The sequence below is a fragment of the Homarus americanus genome, unplaced genomic scaffold (genome assembly GCF_018991925.1).
Source record: "Homarus americanus isolate GMGI-L3 unplaced genomic scaffold, GMGI_Hamer_2.0 scaffold36033, whole genome shotgun sequence".
NCBI lineage: Eukaryota > Metazoa > Arthropoda > Malacostraca > Decapoda > Nephropidae > Homarus > Homarus americanus.
In genome coordinates this window covers 59,035-78,407 of record NW_024716072.1, presented here as the reverse complement: position 1 = coordinate 78,407, position 19,373 = coordinate 59,035, and the positions used below count along the sequence as shown (strand labels likewise).

Sequence of the window (19,373 nt, the reverse complement as noted above, 5' to 3'; positions counted from 1 at the left end):
GGAGTGTCTCTTGCTATGGCACACACAGAGTTCTGCTTATGGCACACAACAGTGTCCTAAGGCACACAACAAGAGCAATTCTGTTATGGTACACAACAACAAGAGTGTCTCTGTTATGGCACAACAAGAGGCCCCTGTTATGCACACAACAAGAGTGTCTCATGCAAGGCACACAACAAAAGAGCAGCCCCTGGTTATGGCACAACAAGAGCAGTCTCTGTTATGGCACACAAACAAGAGCATCTCTGTTATGGCACACAACAAGAGTGTCTCTACATGGCATTAAACAACAAGGAGTGTCCTGTTATAGTAACACAACAACAAAGAGCGCCCCCTGTTTATGGCACACAACAACAAGATGTCCTGTTATGGCACACAAACAAGAGTGCCCCCTGCTATGGCACACAACAAGAGTGTCTCTGTTATGGCACACAACAACAAGAGTGTCCTGTTATGGCACACAACAACAAGAGTTCTGTTATGGTACAACAAGAGTGTCTCTGTTATATATTGGACAACAACAAGATGTCTGTTGCAATAAACAACAAGAGTGTCTCCCTGGCAGTGGTACACAACAATGGGGAGGGGTTCTGTTATGGCACACAACAACAAGAGTGTCTCTGTTATGGTACACAACAACAAGAGGTCTCTGTTATGGTACACAACAAGAGTGTCTCTGTTATGGTACACAACAAGAGTGTCTCTGGCTATGGTACACAACAACAAGAGTGTTCCCCTGTTATGGTACACAACAAGAGTGCCCTGTTATGCACATTAAATAAGTGTCTCTCTGTTATGGCAGCACACACAGTCTCTTGTTATGGTACACAACAGAGGCCCCTGGCAGGGCACAACAACAAGAGCAGCCCCCTGTTATGGCACACAACAAGAGTGTCTCTGTTATGGCACACAACAACAAGAGTGTCTCTGTTATATATTACTGTGAGTGTCTTCTGTTATGGTACACACCAAGAGTGTCTCTGTTATGGCACACAACAACAAGAGTGTCTCTGTTATGGCACACAACAAGAGTGTCTCTGTTATGGCACACAACAACAAGAGTGTCTCTGTTATGGTACACACAACAAGAGGGTGTCTCTGTTATGGCACACACAAGAGGCCCTGTTATGGTACACACACAACAACAATAGTGTCTCTGTTATGGCACAACAAGAGTAAGTTCCTGTTATATACAACAAGAAAGGCCCTGTTATGGTACACAACAAATAAGAGTGTCTCAGCAGGTACACAACAACAAGAGTGTCTCTGCTGCACACAACAATGCAAGAGGCTCCCCAGTTATGGCACACAACAAGAGTGTCTTGCGGTACACAACAAGAGTCTCTGTTATGCACACAACAAGAGTGTCTCTGTTATGGCACACAACAAGAAAAGCCTGCCAGTGGTACACAACAAGAGTGTCTCTGTTATGGCACACAACAAGAGCAGTCATATGGTACACAAATAAGAAAATCTCTATGCACACAACAACAATAGTGTCTCTGTTATGGTACACAACAAGAGTGACTTCGTTATGGCACAATAAACAAGAGTGTGCACACAACAAATGGTTAGTGTTCTGTTTGGTGTACAACAAGAGTAGCCCCCTGTTATGGCACAACAAGAGTGTTCTGTTATATGACAAATAAGAGGTCTCTGTTGCGTACACGACAAGAGTGTTCTGTTATGGTAATAATAACAAGAGTGTCTTCGCGGCGGCACACAAATAAATAAGATAATTGTTATGGTACAACAAGAGCAGTTCTGTTATGGTACACAATAAGAGTGTCTCTGTTATATGAACAACAAGATGGACTCTGTTATGGTACATAACAAGAGTGTCTCTGTTATGGTACACAAATAAGAGTGTCTCTGTTATGGCACACCACAAGAGGACTGCGGTACACAACAAGAGTGTTCTGTTATGGCATACAACAACAAGAGTGACTCTATGGTACACAACAAGAGCAGGCCACAAATAAAGAAAGTGTTCTCGTGCCATGGTACACAACAAGAAAGTGTCTCTCAGCAGGCACACTGACAGAAAGTGTTCTGTTATGGCACACAACAACAAGAGGGTCTTGTTATGGCACACAACAACAAGAGTGGCCCTGTTATGGCACACAACAACAAGAGTGACTCTGTTATGGTACACAACAAGAGTGCCCTGTTATGGTACGACAAGAGTGTCTCTATGGCACACAACAACAAGAGTGTCTCTGCTATGGCACACAACAACAAGTATGACTCTGTTATGGTACACAACAAGAGGTCTCTGCTATGGTACACAACAAGAGCAAGTCTCTAAGCAGGCACACAACAACAAGAGTGTCTCTAAGTTATGGCACACAACAAGAGGTCTCTGTTATGCACACAACAACAAGAGTGTCTGTTATGTACACAACAACAAGAGTGTCTCTGCTTATGCACACAACAAGACAAATTGTTATGGCACACAACAAGAGGTCTCTGTTATGGTACACAAGAGTGACTCTATGCAGGCTACAATGGAGTGTTCTACAGGCACACAACAACAAATATGTCTCTGTTACAGGCCAACAAGAGTGTTCTGTTATGGCACAACAACAAGAGTGTCTCTGTTATGGCACACAACAAGAGTGTCTCTGTTATGGCACATGTAACAACAAGAGTGTCTCTGTTATGGCACAACAAGAGAAGCCCCCTGTTATGGTAATACAACAACAAGAGTGTTCTGTTATGGCACAGCAACAACAAGAGTGCTCTGTTATGGCATACAACAAAGAGTGTCTCTGTTATGGCACACAACAACAAGAGTGTCTCTGTTATGGCACACAACAAGAGTGTCTCTGTTATGGCACACAACAGCAGTGTCTCTGTTATGGCACATAACAAGAGTGTGTCTGCTTATGGCACACAACAACAGAGCCCTGTTATGGCACACACAGAGGTTCCCCACATGGCACACAACAAGAGTGTCTCTGTTATGGCACACAACAACAAGAGTAGCCCCCTGCTTATGGCATGCACAACAACAAGAAAGCAAGCCCTGCTATGCACACAACAAGAGTGTCTCTGTTATGGCACACAACAAGAGTGTCTCTGTTATGGCACATGTCAACAAGAGGAAGTTCTGTTATGGCACACAACAAGAGTGTCTCTATGGGGCACATTAAATAAGAGTGTTCTGTTATAGTACATAACAAGAGGTCTCTGTTATGGTACACAACAACAAGAGTGTTCTGTTATGGTACATAACAAACAAGAGTGTCTCTAGCAGGGTACACGACAACAAGAGTGTCTCTGTTATGGTACACAACAAGAGTGTTCCCCGTTATGGCACACAACAACAAGAGTGTCTCTGTTATGGCACACAACAAGAGTAGCTCCCTGCTATAGTACACAACAACAAGAGCGTCTCTGGTTATGGCACACAACAACAAGAGTGTTCCCATATGGTACACAACAAGAGTAAATCTCTGTTATGGCACATGACACCAAGAGTGTCTCTCATGGTACACAACAAGAGTGTCTCTGTTATGGCATACAACAACAAGATGTTCTGTTATGGCACACAACAAGAGTGTGTCTCTGTTATGGTACATAACAAGAGTGTCTCCTGTTATGGTACACAACAAGAGTGTCTCTGTTATGCATGTCAAGAGTGTCTCTACATGGCATACAACAACAAGAGGCCCCTGTTTATGGTACACAACAAGAGTGTCTCTGTTATGGCACACAACAAGAGTGTCTCCTGTTATGGCACACAACAACAAGAGTGTTCCCTGTTATGGCACACAACAAGAGTGTCTCTGTTATGGTACACATAACAACAAGAGTGTCTCTGTTATGGCACAACAAGAGAGTGTCTTGTTATGGTACACAACAACAAGAGTGTTCCTGTAGGTACACGACAACAAAGAGTGCAGATTAATTTTTAATTTTAATTTTGCCTCTTACAGCGGCTAGTTTATTGTGCATCCCATATTCATCCTGTGAGCGGTAGCGCAAAAGGATTACAGGATATTATGGCACTGAATGTTACAGAGTATTTCAAATAAATTATTTGTTTAGTTCTATACATAAAGGGTTACTTATTCTCAACTGCGTGAGTACAGTACAGGAATGTGAGGCAGTATGTCTGGCCGCACACTTTGTTATTCAAATTTGCGTGAGAGGCATTCAAGGTACACCAGTGCCGAGGTGGACCAGTGTAGAGGTGGACCAGTGTAGAGGTGGACCAGTGTAGAGGTAGACCAGTGTAGAGGTAAGCCAATGTAGAGGTGAACCAGTGTTGAGGTGGACCAGTGTAGAGGTGGACCAGTGTAGAGGTGGACCAGTATAGAGGTGGACCAATGTAGAGGTGGACCAATGTAGAGGTAGACCAGTGTAGAGGTGGGACCAGTGTTGAGGCAGACCAGTGTTGGAGGTAGACCAGTGTAGAGGTAGACCAGTGTAGAGGTGGGACCAGTGTAGAGGTGGACCAATGTTGAGGACCAATGTAGAGGTGGACCAATGTAGAGGTGGATCAGAGTAGAGGTAGACCAGTGTAGAGGTGGACCAGTGAGGTGGACCAGTAGAGGTAGACCAGTGTAGAGGTGGACCAGTGTAGAGGTGGACCAGTGTAGAGGTAGACCAGTGAGAGGTAGACCAGTGTAGAGGTAGACCAGTGTAGAGGTGAGACCAATGTAGAGGACCAATGTAGAGGGACCAATAGAGGTGGACCAATGTAGAGGTGGATCAGAGTAGAGGTAGACCAGTGTAGAGGTGAACCAGTGTAGAGGTGGACCAGTGTAGAGGTGGACTAATGTAGAGGTGGACCAGAGTAGAGTGGTAACAGAGTAGAGCCAGTGGTGGACCAGTGGAGGTGGGACCATGTGAGGTAGACCAATGTAGAGGTGACCAATGTAGAGGTGGACCAGTATAGAGGTGGACCAGGCAGAGGGTGGACCAATGTGGAGGTGATCAGAGCAGAGGTAGACCAGTGTAGAGGTGGACCAGTGAGAGGACCAGGTAGAGGTGACCAGTATAGAGGTGGACCAATGTAGTGGACCAATGTAGAGACCAGTGTTGAGGAGACCAGTGTTGAGGCAGACCAGTGTAGAGGAGACCAGTAGAGGTAGACCAGTGTAGAGGTAGACCAGTGTAGTAGACCAGTGTTGAGGTAGACCAGTGTAGAGGTAGACCAGTGTTGAGGTAGACCAGTGTTGAGGTAGACCAGCAGTAGAGGAGACCAGTGTAGAGGGTAGACCAGTGTAGAGGTAGACCAATGTAGAGGTGATTAATGTTGAGGTGGACCAATGTAGAGGTGGACCAATGTAGAGGTGGATCAGAGTAGGAGGTAGACCAGTGTAGAGGTAGACCAGTAGAGGTAGGACCAGTGTAGAGGTGGGACCAATGTTGAGGTGGACCAATGTAGAGGTGGGACCAATGTAGAGGTGGATCAGAGAGAGGTAGACCAGTGTGGAGGTGGACCAGTGTAGAGGTGGACCAGTGTAGAGGTAGACCAGTGTAGAGGTGGACCAGTGTAGAGGTGGACCAGTGTAGAGGTGGACCAGTGTAGAGGTAGACCATGTAGAGGTAGACAAGTGGAGAGGTGGACCAGTGTAGAGGTGGACCAGTGTAGAGGTAGACCAATGTAGTGGTGGACCTATGGTGGCTTACAGGACTTTGACCTGGGGGATCCTGGGGGTCGGGTGACGTGTGTGCAGAGTCCTCCACCTCCTACACTAACTTATGGCGCCACGTCCTGCTCGTCGAAATGAGCCCCGACCTAACCTAACCGAATCTAACCAAACTTAATCTAACTTAACTTAGTGTAACCCCAACATAACCTAACCCTACCACTCGAGTTTAGGATCACTGATACATAATCCGAATCCTAATAGCTAGGTTAGAGACTATCAGGTCTGACCCCAATCCTAAAGATTACACAAGAACTCACCAAAAGTGGCCCCCAGCCCTAATGGTTAGGGCTAAGGCTTATTAGGATTGACCCCTAATGGTTAGGTTAAGGACTATTAAGATTGGTACCCATTTGACCAGTCACCGCCGACGTAACCTTGGGTGACCTGCCTGACCCCTGGGCCAGGGAGGGGCCAGCCACTCCCCTCCTGGAGCTCCATCACCCGTGTTACTCACAGTGTGGCTGAGTGACTCACAAAAAATCTTAAAAGTTGTCTGTTGTAAAGAAACTCTAGAAGCCTTAAGCTCAATGCCTCGTGACCCTGGCAGTTGACTCATCTAATCCTAAGACGACAACAGCCTCTGGATCTAATGGCAGACGAAAGCTTTTAACAAGAGTCTTGGGTTATATCGACTTACTTGTTTATATACTCATACCGTCCATCTGGAACCACTGTCAACATATCCATCCAGTTTAACCTATAAATATCCGTCTTTCTATCTGCCTATAATTCATTCTGTCCAGTCTATCTAAACTATATTTTTATCTCTCTCTCTCTCTCTCTCTCTCTCTCTCTCTCTCTCTCTCTCTCTCTCTCTCTCTTCATAGCTGGGTGTATTGTATTTAGGATGATAATATAGTATCTGTAGTAATAGTAAAATAAAATATGTAATGGGTAGCCTATACCTACTGTTAGATATGGTGGCACAAGGATAAGTCACCTACCCTACCCTAAACTAACCTAAGACATTCCAATATTATATATATATATTTTTTTTTTCTATTATTATTATTATTATTATTATTATTATTATTATTATTATTATTATTATTATTATTATTATTATTATTACTGTTATCATTAGCATTACTATTATTATTATTACTTTTTTATTATCATTACTGTTATTATTATCATTACTATTATTATTATTACTGTATAGCTATACGAGGATATTGTATGTTAATGATAAATAAATATTATTCTATTTTATTCAGGTTTACGTATAAGGAAAAAGCTAATTTTATCTCTCATTAATTTTCACTCACCTTCAAGTATCGTGTGTTAAAACCACAGGTGAATAAAGCATAAGAACTACCGAGCTTGAAATCTCTTAATGTTGCGGTAAATGAAGACTGCCAGAGATGAAATGTTGTTAATATTGTGTACTGAGTATACTGTCTCGCCACTGTGGTGTGTTGCAGTTTTATTGTTGTTTAGTCAGAAGAAACTTATTGGGTGGATAGGTTTGTGTAATTGAGAGAGAGAGAGAGAGAGAGAGAGAGAGAGAGAGAGAGAGAGAGAGAGTTGTAAGTCTTTATTTTTTTCAGTCTTACTCTATAAGACTGAGCACCTGAGATATATTCACCATAGAGTTTCGAAAATGTTATGCTTCTTGGTCTGTGTGGGTGTTGTTTGTACGGTGGCCGGAAAAGTCAAAATAAAAAAAAGACGATCCCAATTTTGGCTTGGTTAGTGTTAGGTTAGGTGACTTTTTTCCAAGAATCGTTTGTGCAGGACGGCCGGAGGTACAGTATGATGAAAAATGGCGTGGCCTCCTCGTCCCTCCCTTCTCTTAACCAGTTTAAGTCTCCTCCAGCAGAGATCACGAGGCCACCCCTCCTAAAATGTAAACAGGACACGCCCAAAATCGGTCCTAAAATACCCCTCCTCAACCCCACCCTCCACCCACCCAACCCTCATCTTAATCCTCACACCTTCATCCCCATCCCACCTCACCCCCCCCACACACACCTTCCAATAACCCCTCCTTATATGTTCATATTGGGACGGCCATTGTAGCGACGTGATCATGACTCGATAATCAGCGTAAAATGACTCGGCTAGTCTCTGGCCCCAAACTCTTGCTCTAAAAGCTGGTCTTGACCTAGTGTCAACCTGTGTCTCGACCCTGCCTTCACTTTGTCTCGATCAGGGAACATGACCACCAAGGTGTACAGTACAGCACCGCCCAGCCTGGTGGGTGAGCCTTTACGGAACATATGACTGAATAATACGAGAAGTTTTCGGTTTGTCTACTTAAAAGTTCCAAGATTTCGTAGATGACTCTTCTGTTTTTAATATAAGTAGACTTACCTATCATACAAATATTGGAATTCAATGTTAAGATTCCTTTCTATGAGCTAATTGGAAAAAAGAATGGTATTATTTGTAACGTCCAAATTATATACCAGGTATACTTATTGGAATTTCATTTTGTAATTCCTTTCCAAGAAAGGAAGGAAGGTTATGTATGATAGAAAAACTTCCATACACACTCACACACACACACACCTGGTTTAGGTTAATCACATTATGTAGACAAAATATTCAAGCCTCATTCTAATGGCTGTGTTCCCCTACTCAAATGTTTTAATCATCTGACAGGAATTTCTGTATTAAAAGGCATGTTCGAGCGAGGAATTTGCCGATGAAATTTATAACCTTTGTCACTTTGTCCGAGCACGATGTTTACTTCCTCGTAGTGTGTATTAACCTTTGTATGAATCGTGAGCTTTGCACAGTCTCATCCATCGTCCTGACTGCTGTATCAATCACTGTCTCACTCCTTGTATAAACCTCTAACTCAACTGTCTCAGTTATTGTCTCGACTCATGTATCACCATTTTTTCCTCTTGTCTTGAATGGTTTTCTAACTTTGTATGTATTCGGGCGTTGTTTTGGCTCTTGGATGAACTTTTGCTTGAATCCCTGACCTTATTCTGTGACCCATTGTTGACTCAACCAGCGTCTCGACTCATGTATCTAAATAAATCTCGTAACTCACTATTTACTCAACTATTATCTCGACACATTGATCAACATCCTGTCTGTATAAATCTTCCCCTCACCCCTAACTTAACCTCAGCTTCGACCTTTAACTCGACTTTGTCTCGCGAATCACCACCGTCTCGATCCGTCCCTTGTCTCATACTCTGTCTCGACCACTGTCAGATCCTCCTACTCCTCCTCCTCCTCCTCCTCCCCGGGTGTCGTCTAGCGTCTGGAACCCCTTATGGTCTCCTCCCTAGGGTGGTGGTGGGTGTGTCCCTCCCTCCACCACCCGTCAGTCTGTGAGAAGCTCCACCATTTGTCTTGGGGTGAGTTACAAGTCACAGATAAGTGAAACACATCGGGAAAGTTTTTACGGTGACATAATGTGTTTTTTTCAGTGTGTATGTGTGTGTGTGGTCCCTGTCTGTTTTATTACCTCTTTCTATGTTTCCATTTTTTATGAGTTGGTCTTTACTGGATAACCGGAAAACTCTAAAAATTGGGATCAACTGAAGATTAGACCCCTAGCTTAAGATTAACCACCCTAATGTTAACCTAAGCTGACCTGAACTCCCAGATAGCTTCAGTGAAATAAATTGGTGATCCTGAAACTGGTGTGAATGTAGAAAGATAAACATAGACTTCAATGTGAACATGAGTCGACCAAAGAGCCTGTAATAAGAGTTTGTCCAAGAGCAATTTACTTTTAAAAAACATAATTACCCACCCGAGAATTTTAACATAAAACTGTATTTTTTCCTTACATAACCAGCGACTTTCTTTACGTTATTTTTGAGGAGAGAAAAATGAAACTCAAATAAAAATCCCTGATAGTGTGTAGCTGGAGGGACGAGTTGCAGCTCCAGGAGAGTGAACATAATGGTGTCTCGTTTTATGATAAGTCTCGATGGTTAGGTTAGGTTAGGTTACGTTAAGTTGAGTTGAATAAGAGACTTGGGTATACCTGGGTGTGCTGAGTCTCCGTGGTACTGCCAAAGACTGCTAGTGTAACTGTACTGTATGTTACTGCCTCTCCCTCCTGTGGTGTTGGTGGGAGGAACTCAGGAAGGTAGGGAAGACTTGCTGGAGTTTGTTATCTCATTTTTTTTTAATTACCTCTCTCTCTCTCTCTCTCAACCACAGTCCAGGTGTGAAAAGAAGAGTTAATGAAAGAAACACGTCATTCTATTCACCGCATGAGGCCTTGAAGTATCCTGCATGAGGAGGAGAAGGAGGAGGGGGGGCGTGTGTACATACTACTGACCGTGCTGGAGGAAAGATGGAATAAGAGGGTGAAGGTAGGGAGTGGGGTAGAGCAGGATGGAGTGGGGACTAGGGTAGGGTGAAGTGAGGTGAAGATGGATTGGGGATAGTAGTGCTGAGTGGGAATAAGTAGTAATGAGTGGGATTAAGTATCACTGAATGGAGTGAAGTCGGACTGAGTGGGATGAAGTAGGAGTTAGTAAAGCAGAAGAGGATTGTACTTGAGAGGGACAGAGTGTCTCCACCCACACACCACTCAGGAGGTCATCATGAGGCCAAAGGCAAGACTGACCTACTGACGTGGAAGGAGAGACGGATGGAGGGAGGGGAATGAGAGGGAGGGGAGTGAGAGGGAGGGGAGAGAGGGTGATGGAGGGAGATAGTGTGAGGGAGGGGTATAGAGTGTAGTAACAAGTCGAATGAATGAGGTAGGTTATTAATGAATGACAGGTGAATGAGGTAAAGTTTATTAGTGAATGACATACAGTTGCGTGAAGTAGAAGGAACACACACACACACACACACACACACCGAAGGGTCAAGGGTCAAGACGTACCTGGCGCTCCTCTCAGAGCAGCCAGGTCAACTGTTATGTTGGCCCATACCAACTCCCTCCCCTGAACCCTCCTCCCCACCGGAATATCAACAAGTTCACGCCAGAAGTTACTATTTCATTTAGGAAAGAAATGGAACCAGTGTCAAACAGAGGTGAACAGTGGTGAACAGTGCTTAAGTCAGTGAGAACAACTCAACAGTAACAGTGGTACCCAAGTTGACCTTTCACACAGTGAGGTCCCAGGTACCCAGTGATAACGGCCTGTGAGACCCAACTACCAGCGATGTGTTAATCCGTCTACGATAGGAAGGCCTGGAACCACACCTCACTCATATAACACCATCTGTGAGGGAATTACTACACCACGTGAGGCCCCTCATAACACCATATGTGAAGGAGTTACTACACCACGTGAGGCCCCTGATAACACCATCTGTGAGGGAATTACTACACCACGTGAGGCCCCTCATAACACCATCTGTGAGGGAATTACTACACCACGAGAGGCCCCTCATAACACCATCTGTGAGGGAATTACTACACCACGTGAGGCCCCTCATAACACCATCTGTGAGGGAATTACTACACCACGTGAGGCCCCTCATAACACCATCTGTGAGGGAATTACTACACCACGTGAGGCCCCTCATAACACCATCTGTGAGGGAACTACTACACCACGTGAGGTCCCTCATAACACCATCTGGGAGGGAGTTACTACACACGGAGCCCCTCATAACACCATCTGGGAGGGAGTTACTACACTACGAGTTTGCTGTTCAACACCTACATTAATCTGTATGTTCACTGTATGTTCCTTCACCTTCTAATGAAGGCTTTTGAAACCACCAATGTATGTATGTCATTTATGCCCAATGTATATTTTCAGCCTTCGGGCTGCAACTTTTCAATAAACCGTTAATTATTATTATATTATTATTATTACACACACACACCAGCGATGTGTTAATCTGTCTACGATAGGAAGGCCTAACCACCTCACTATATAACCCCATCTGTGAGGGAATTACTACACCACGTGAGGCCCCTCATAACACCATATGAAGGAGTTACACCACGTGAGGCCTCATAACACCATATGTGAGGGAATTACACCACGAGGCCCCTCATAACACCATCTGTGAGGGAATACACCACGTGAGGCCCTCATAACACCATCTGAGGGAATACACACCACGAGGCCCCTCATAACACCATCTGTGAGGGAATTACTACACCACGTGAGGCCCCTCATAACACCATCTGTGAGGGAATTACTACACCACGTGAGGCCCCTCATAACACCATCTGTGAGGGAATTACTACACCACGTGAGGCCCTCATAACACCATCTGTGAGGGAATTACTACACCACGTGAGGCCCCTCATAACACCATCTGTGAGGGACTACTACACCACGTGAGGTCCCTCCTAACACCATCTGGGGGTTACTACACTACGTTTTTCTGTTCAACACCTACATTAATCTGTATGTTCACTATGTCTTTACCTTTCTCTTGAAGGCTTTTGTTAAACCACCAATGTATGTAATAAGTCATTTATGTCCAATGTATATTTTCAGCCTTCGGGCTGCAGAACTTTTCAATAAACCGTTAATTATTATTATTATTATTACAACACACACACACACACACACACACACACAAAATAAATAAAAATAAATAAATAAAACTAAAAAATAGTCATTTAGTATATAGATATAATACTGTCCACTTCTTACTTGATTTACACTGGACTTTGCTTACTCTGTTTCTATCCCATCACTGCACCTCCCCCTCTTACCCTGCCCCTCCCCTTACCCTGCCCTCCCTTTTACTCCTACATCTCCCTCTCTACAATGCCCTCCCATCTCTTGCACTCCCTCCCTCTTACTCCTGCCCTCCTCACCCTGCCCCTCCCCCTCTTAACCTGCCCCTCACATACCCTGCCCTCCCTCATCTACCCTGCCCTCCAGTCTCTTATAATGCCCCTCTTATCCTGCCCTCCCCTTACCCCACATCCCCCTCTCTTATCCTGCCCCTCCCCTATCTGCCTCCCCCTTGCCCCCTCCCTCCCCCCTGCACCCCTGCCCTCCTCTACCCCTGCCCATCCCTCTCTTACCCTGCCCTCCCTTCTCTTACCCCTGCCCTTCCTCTCTTACCCTGCCCCTTCTTTACCCTGCCCTCTCCTCTCTTACCCTGCCCATCCCCTCTTCCTTCCCCTGCCTCCCTTCTCCTGCCCCTTCCTCTCTTACCTGCTGCCTTTTACCTGCCCCTCTCCTCTCTTCCCTGCCCTCCCTCTCTTACCCTGCCTCCCTCCTACTCCTGCCCGTTAGTTTACCCCTTTCCTCCAGCCTCACCTCCTCTTGCTTTTCCCTGCTCCCCCTGCAGCTCCCTCCCATCCCTCACCTCCTCCTGCCTTCCCTCCTTCCACTGCCCCTTAATCCGCCCTTCAACTTCCAACCCATCCCTACACTTGCTATTCTCCTAACATCTCTGCCTCTCTCAGTTGGCATCCACCTATCCTCGCTCCCCTGCTGTACCTTTCCCCAGCTCAACTCCCACCTCTCCAGCTGCATCCCCTTTCCATCCTGCCTCCCCTTCCCTTGTCTTCCCTTCCATCTGCTGCCTCTCTTCCACCTGCTGCACTCTTCTTCCCTGCCTCCCCCTGCCTCCGCACCTCCCTCCATGCCTCCCCGCCTCCCTCACATCCTCGTATGCTGACCAGGTATACGATGTGAGCTTGTTAACAGATCCCAGTATGGCGGTGTGTGTGTGTGGCGCCGTGAGATGTGTGACATACTGGCTCATTAGGTCGTCTGACCACCCAGGAGGTGCCATAGTCGCCCTGTGATGCTGGGAAGACTGGTTCCAGGTCCCGTCCTTCCTCCTCCTCTCTCCATCCTTCCTTCCTAATCCTCCTTTTCTCTCTCTTCCTCTTCCAATTTCTACTCTTCTTTCTCCTTTCTTCATTCACGAAGTTTGTTGTAATGTCGTCTTTGTGGTAAAGGCCTAAGGACATTTTATATTCCCTCTCATATCTTCCTTGTCTTCTCTTCCTTCCCCTCTCTGGCAGAGAGAGAGAATATGCTGTATCACACTGGCTTAGGGTAGTGGATTCTGGTTGACTAATCGTGTTGGCTAGAACGGATAGTGTGAAGGGCTTATATAGTAGTGTGGGTGGGACTCTATCATCTCAATCTATCTGTCTATCTATCTATATCTATCTATCTATCTATCCCCTCTATCTATCTATCTATCTATCTATATCTATCTATCTATCTATCCTCTATCTATCTATCTATCTATCTATCTTATCTATATCTATCTATCATCATTGGGAGTTCTGCTAGGGTGAAAAATACGTCATTACGTCAATGTTCAATGAACTGGATTGAGGCACAACACAACCACTATCCTCCAGACTGCCAGGGATTTATATTGGTTCGTGTTGTAACAGAAGAAGTTAATATTAGTAAAGTCTTTTGTAAATCTGTCGCCATTTTGTTATAGACTTCATTACATTAAATGGTCTAAATTATTTGTACATCATTTTATCACAGTCAAAATTTGCATCATTTAATTGTTTTTGTTTTGTTGATTGTCGTAGATTAAATGATTCAAACGGACACCTCTCCACACATCTTCACTCTTGGGCAAAATACATAGAATCCCCTCTAGTGTCAGATCATCACAACCTGACACCATCAACCCAGGGCCTGGGATGAACGCGTCGACCGTGTATTAGAACCAGAGACTTAACAATGAGAAGCAAAGATCAAGAAGGTGGGTCTGATTGGTGATGCTTCTGAATACAAATTACAACTGGCTGGTGCGTTGCCTTTCAACACGGCGATGTATACAGCGGCCTGGCGCACCTGCACCGCATTGACTATCAACCTCTGTATGCATTGTTTATTGGCCATAAGTGTGTGGGTATAACTCAACAGCTAATTGGGGAGAGAGTGCGGGGAGAGGTGCGGAGAGGTCAGGAGAGGTGCAGGAGAGGAAAAATTAGTATTGCATGGACGAAGCAAACTGGTTTTGTTTATGGTAAAACCTTCCTTACTGTGTGATTTAGATCTCCCAGAACGGGTTTAGTTTCGTTTATGAATACAGAAACAAAACTTTACAGGTACAGGTGGTTTAAATACAGTATTCTCTCTCTTTCTTTTTTTTTTTTTTTTTTTTACAATTTTAATTTGCTGCTTCAAGGAAGGTCAATTTATTGGGCACCTCCTTGTCCGATGCAAGGCGAAGCGCTAAGCGTTTGGCCCAACAGGAAGCATGCAGGGTTCATGTTGCTAGTCATCTTATGCATTTAAGGGCGTAAGGTGTGAAGAGCCATGTATTTCATCGGCAGTTATAGAGTGACAGGATGAGTGTGTTGTGGTGGGGGTGGGAAATTCTCGATAATACATCTGTTTATGGCAAGGTGTGGCAAGTCTCTAATAAGTCAAATGCCAGGCCTGTTTGGAAGAGGAGGGATATTGGTCAGGAGGAAGGGGCCTTGGTGACGGCTGGGGACTGTGCTGTGGTAGGATAGGCATGGTGGGGGTGGAGGGGGGAGCACATAAGCATTGACAGTATTAAGGAACAAACCTTTTAGTGTGAGTGTGATGACGTGTGTGAGAGTAGATACAGCGGCTAACAGGAGGTGGAGAGGTTGGTAGAGGACTTTTAGATAATGAAGGTCGTTGTTCCGTGACCTGAGGCGAGGTTGGGTCAAGTGGGGGGGAGGGGGAGACCGCTACTAGATTATCCCTGGTATTGACTCACTGCTGACCCATACCATAGTATCCAGGAATGTGAGGCTGTGCGTGGGTACCTGGTGTTACTGGCGCGTCTGGTTTTTCATGTGGGTCTTTTATTTTTGTTACTAGGTCATTTGGGTATTTTCTGTAGCTACTTGGTATTTTTCTGGCGTTTTTTTCTTATGAACTTAATATCTACGTCTTTGAACTCATTTATTCAGACATTCTTCGTCTGTCATTCTTCCCAACATTCTTAATCATTAACTCATGCATCCGACCATTGTACGTCTTTCTACCCTCTGAGTCATGGAGCCAAGCATTCTACTCCACCAGCTAGACATTCCAGTCATTCATGCAAGTCATCCAGCCAGACATACCAGTGTCATAATTGAGGAGCTGCTGGTGTGCCACAGGGAGGTAATCCTACAATAACAAAGTAGTGGACCCCTTCATCCCTGCTTGGTGGTGCTGGGCGGTTGCTGATGGGGCTCGGTTGCATATACTTAAGGTAGTTAGTCTTCAGGAAACAATTGTCAGGCCAAAAATTATTGTCCTCGGTTGATTTATTTATGTTTGGAGATATTTCATTTTTTTTAGGTTTATTCTTCATATATAATATTGAAGACACGGGAATATACCTCAAATAGTGTTGAGGTGATTCATTTGTGTGTTGGAAAATAATGGTAAGATATTTAATGTGTTAGAGATAATGTGAACTGAAGCTGTTTATCCACTCAAGAATTACATATAATGATGGTACAGTAACACGTCACACTGGGACCAGCCCACCAGAGACCAGGTCTTATTTTCTGTAAATACGAGAAGGTGTTGTGTTCCTAACTATCAAGTTAGGAACCCGTGGAAAGGAGGCGATTACTGTATCCACTCGGCCGCCGCCGCCGCCTCAGGGTTAGTGAGACAGTGAGTGTAATTATACCCCAGAGCGAGTACCCGGGGTATTATGGAATCACACCCTCATCACCGTGTACTGCTGTTAACTGTGAGCGTGAGCATTCTTAATGAGGAGAACGGATTTTCTTGAAACTTGGCGGAAGGGTTATTGCTCCTCTACCGGGGGACGAGCTCAACAATAAGTTTTATCCGACTGTTTGACCAAGTGGTTAATGTTACGATATTGAGCGTTATCGTGTACTTTGTCAGAAAAGTTAGGTTAGTTTAGATATCCTTCCAGTCGCTAGTATTCCGATATCATGTGCTGGGCGTTTGGGGATATATGGTGTGTCATAATATATACATTGGTGATGAATGGTGTATGAGTACTGTTCTGTTCATTAGAAATATTTGTACCTGTACTTGTACCTGTGTTTCCTGTACTCTTCTTTGTCAATTAGTAAATATATTGAGGAGGAAATAAGTTAACGGATATATTTATCAAAATAACTTGAATATTTAGTTAATTTTTAGCAAAGGAAACTAACTAGCGGAAGTAAGATAAGTCAGACCCTAAAGCGTGAGGTATTTGTTCAGCGCGCGAGAAACTGACAATGGCGGCACAGTTGAACAATGATGACTTGAGCCCAGACAGAGGAACACCCACAAACATCTGCTCTTCTCCTCTGTGATGTGTGTCATATGTTTTGCTTTTATTTCTCATTTTTCTTAAGACTAAATGCAACAATGATATGGATGACAGAGGACCGGTTTCTACATTACGTTCTTTAATTTGTGGTCGCGTTAGTCTCTATGGTCTCGAAATAGTAATCTGTAGCAAATGGTCTTTGGTTAGCAGGTTACAGCAAACTGTTTCTAGTTAGTGGTCTCGGGGTAATGGTCCTCAGGAAACGATCTCTGAAGGATTATGTTGGGATCTATAGTTAATGATCTGTAGCCAAAAAAAAAAGTGAACATATCAAAGCAAACAGTCATTGTCTAACTCCCTCTGGTTAGCAGAATAAAGCTGAAATAGCTGTTTGGTGACGTCGACTGGAGGCGAACGGTGAATCAAGGGACTTTGGGGATGAAAGGTGATTGGTGGAAGAGGAATTAAGAAGATATATCAAAGGAAAAAGGCAGAGAAAGTCAGAGAGACAGAATTAAAATACACAAATAAAGGAAGACAATTAAAAATACAGAAAGTAAAGTTAGGGTAATAAAAGCTTGTGGGTCTCAGGCGCCACCAATGGCCGCCACTCTGCCTTATACAGCCCAGGTTTATGAGGTTCTCCCACGATCACCACACCCTCCACCACCACCTCCAATTTCATACATCTCTCCTGAAGGACCTGGAGTATGTCTTTAGTGGCACCGAGGATATAGAGGTGTCTAGTGGGTATTAAAGTAGCTCTCTGACGGTGGGGGAGTGTGTCAGGTAACGTTGGTGTTCCTTATAACTTGAGAAATACCTGAGGTGACAAAGGTATCTATTAAGGTTTGATTTGTGTATTAAAGAGTTACGATGATGTGTGTGATAGGAGTTAATTACATTTTAAAGTAGAATATAACTTCAGGTACTCAGAGTTTACTACGAGTGTTTATTAGGTTAAAGATGGCACTATGTCCCAGGTAATAGAGGTGTTTTATTAAGTGTTTACGAGGTGTTTTAAACTGTTTTATCATATGTGAAGATGGCGCAGTCTTCGCTACTCTATTATCAGGTGCTGCGTGTGTTTGTGTATTATTGTGAGGCAGTTTTCATGGGATAAAGTTGTAAATGTTTAAAAATTTTAAACGTTTTTGGGTTTGGAGTTTCTAAAGATAAATAATCTCTCTCTCTCAGACACAGTATCCCACGAAGCAGCATGTATAAAGCTCCCTCCATTCTGTCCCTCCGTCAGCTCAGTTGCCGTATGGTGTGTCCAGATACCTGAATATTTTAACCATTATTTTTCTTAATTGACCAAGGGGGTGCGTGATCACTGTCTGCGTTAATCTGCTACTCAAGAAAACATCCTTCAGGCGAGGAACACAGTATCAGTCAGATCAGGAAAGGCGGGTACAGGGCTAACTAAACACAGGAGAGAAAACATTAGATGGATTCCAGTCGCGAAATTTGTCTGAACGTCTCTCTCTCTCCAGCCATCCCACAGCCCTGATAACAACTGGAAGAAATACGAGGTGGATGCATAATGGCTGGGCTGTTATGGATGAGGATGCTTTAATGAGGAGAGTGGGTCGTCGCTCTTACGGGAGGGTGTGGGTTAACATCTTGTTGAGGTGCGGGTTGAGATGAAGGGAGGGAGGGAGGGATGGGGAGTGTTATCTATGGTGTGGCTATTAGGTAAAGAGTTAAGGGAGGGAGGGAAGGAAGGAGGGAGGGAGGGAGGGAGGGAGGGGGTACTTCTGGTGGAGGGGTAGTCTGGTTAACCCAAGCCTCCTCTTCTTCCTTCTTCATCCCCTACTTTATTACTTCCTGGTCTCTTATCTTCATCCTCTTCTTTTCTTCGTCTTCTGCGACTTCTGCTGTTGTTGTTAGTCGTGTTGCAACATCTCGTGTCCTCCGCATAGTCTTGTTTACAACCGTCGCCATTGTCTTGTGCTCACTCTGTTTACACCTCCTCGCTGTCTTCCTCCTCCTCGCTGTCTTCCTCCTCCTCGCTGTCTTCCTCCTCCTCCTCCTCTTCCTCCTCCTCTAGGTCGTAACCATCACCAGCGCCTTTCTGTACTCAGGTACTCTTGTTCTTTACTTGCTTCTTTATTACGCCACTATATCACCCTTAATCTTCCTCCTTCCTGTTGTCTTTGTTTTATCCTCACCCTTTCTCTTCCGGCGTCTCTGATTTGTTTATTTCCACATATATCTTTTGTTTTCCTTCATTTATCCGTCCTCTTGACTTTGTCCTTCTGTTTTTTTGTGACATTGTCTTTACTATATGTCATCAAGAATGTACTTTAAAGCCACATAAAGGTATCAGTTTCTTACACCATCTTTTTGCCTACTCAGTATATACTTCTCGCATTTCCTCCTCACAACACTCAACATTAATGACTTTACCAGACATCATCCCGTGTCACCCCTCTCCCTACCTCCTCGCCCTCTGTTGTGTACTGTAGGTACTTCCTCTTAGTAGTACTGCCACCATCGGCCTATAAGAACATCTTGAGGAACTCGTACCTTGTGTGTCAATATTTCAACTTATAGAATCTCCGTCTATCAAACTTTATCCACAGCCCAGAGTCAAAC

The 19,373-nt window shown here is 44.4% G+C and overlaps 1 protein-coding gene across 1 annotated transcript; it reads right to left on the bottom strand.

Moving 5' to 3' along the window:
- Positions 1 to 4,136: 4,136 nt before the first annotated feature.
- Positions 4,137 to 4,856, bottom strand: LOC121858022 (extensin-1-like). The gene has a single exon (XM_042354262.1). It carries the CDS (start codon positions 4,854 to 4,856, stop codon positions 4,137 to 4,139), a length of 720 nt encoding a protein of 239 aa, XP_042210196.1.
- Positions 4,857 to 19,373: the final 14,517 nt, after the last annotated feature.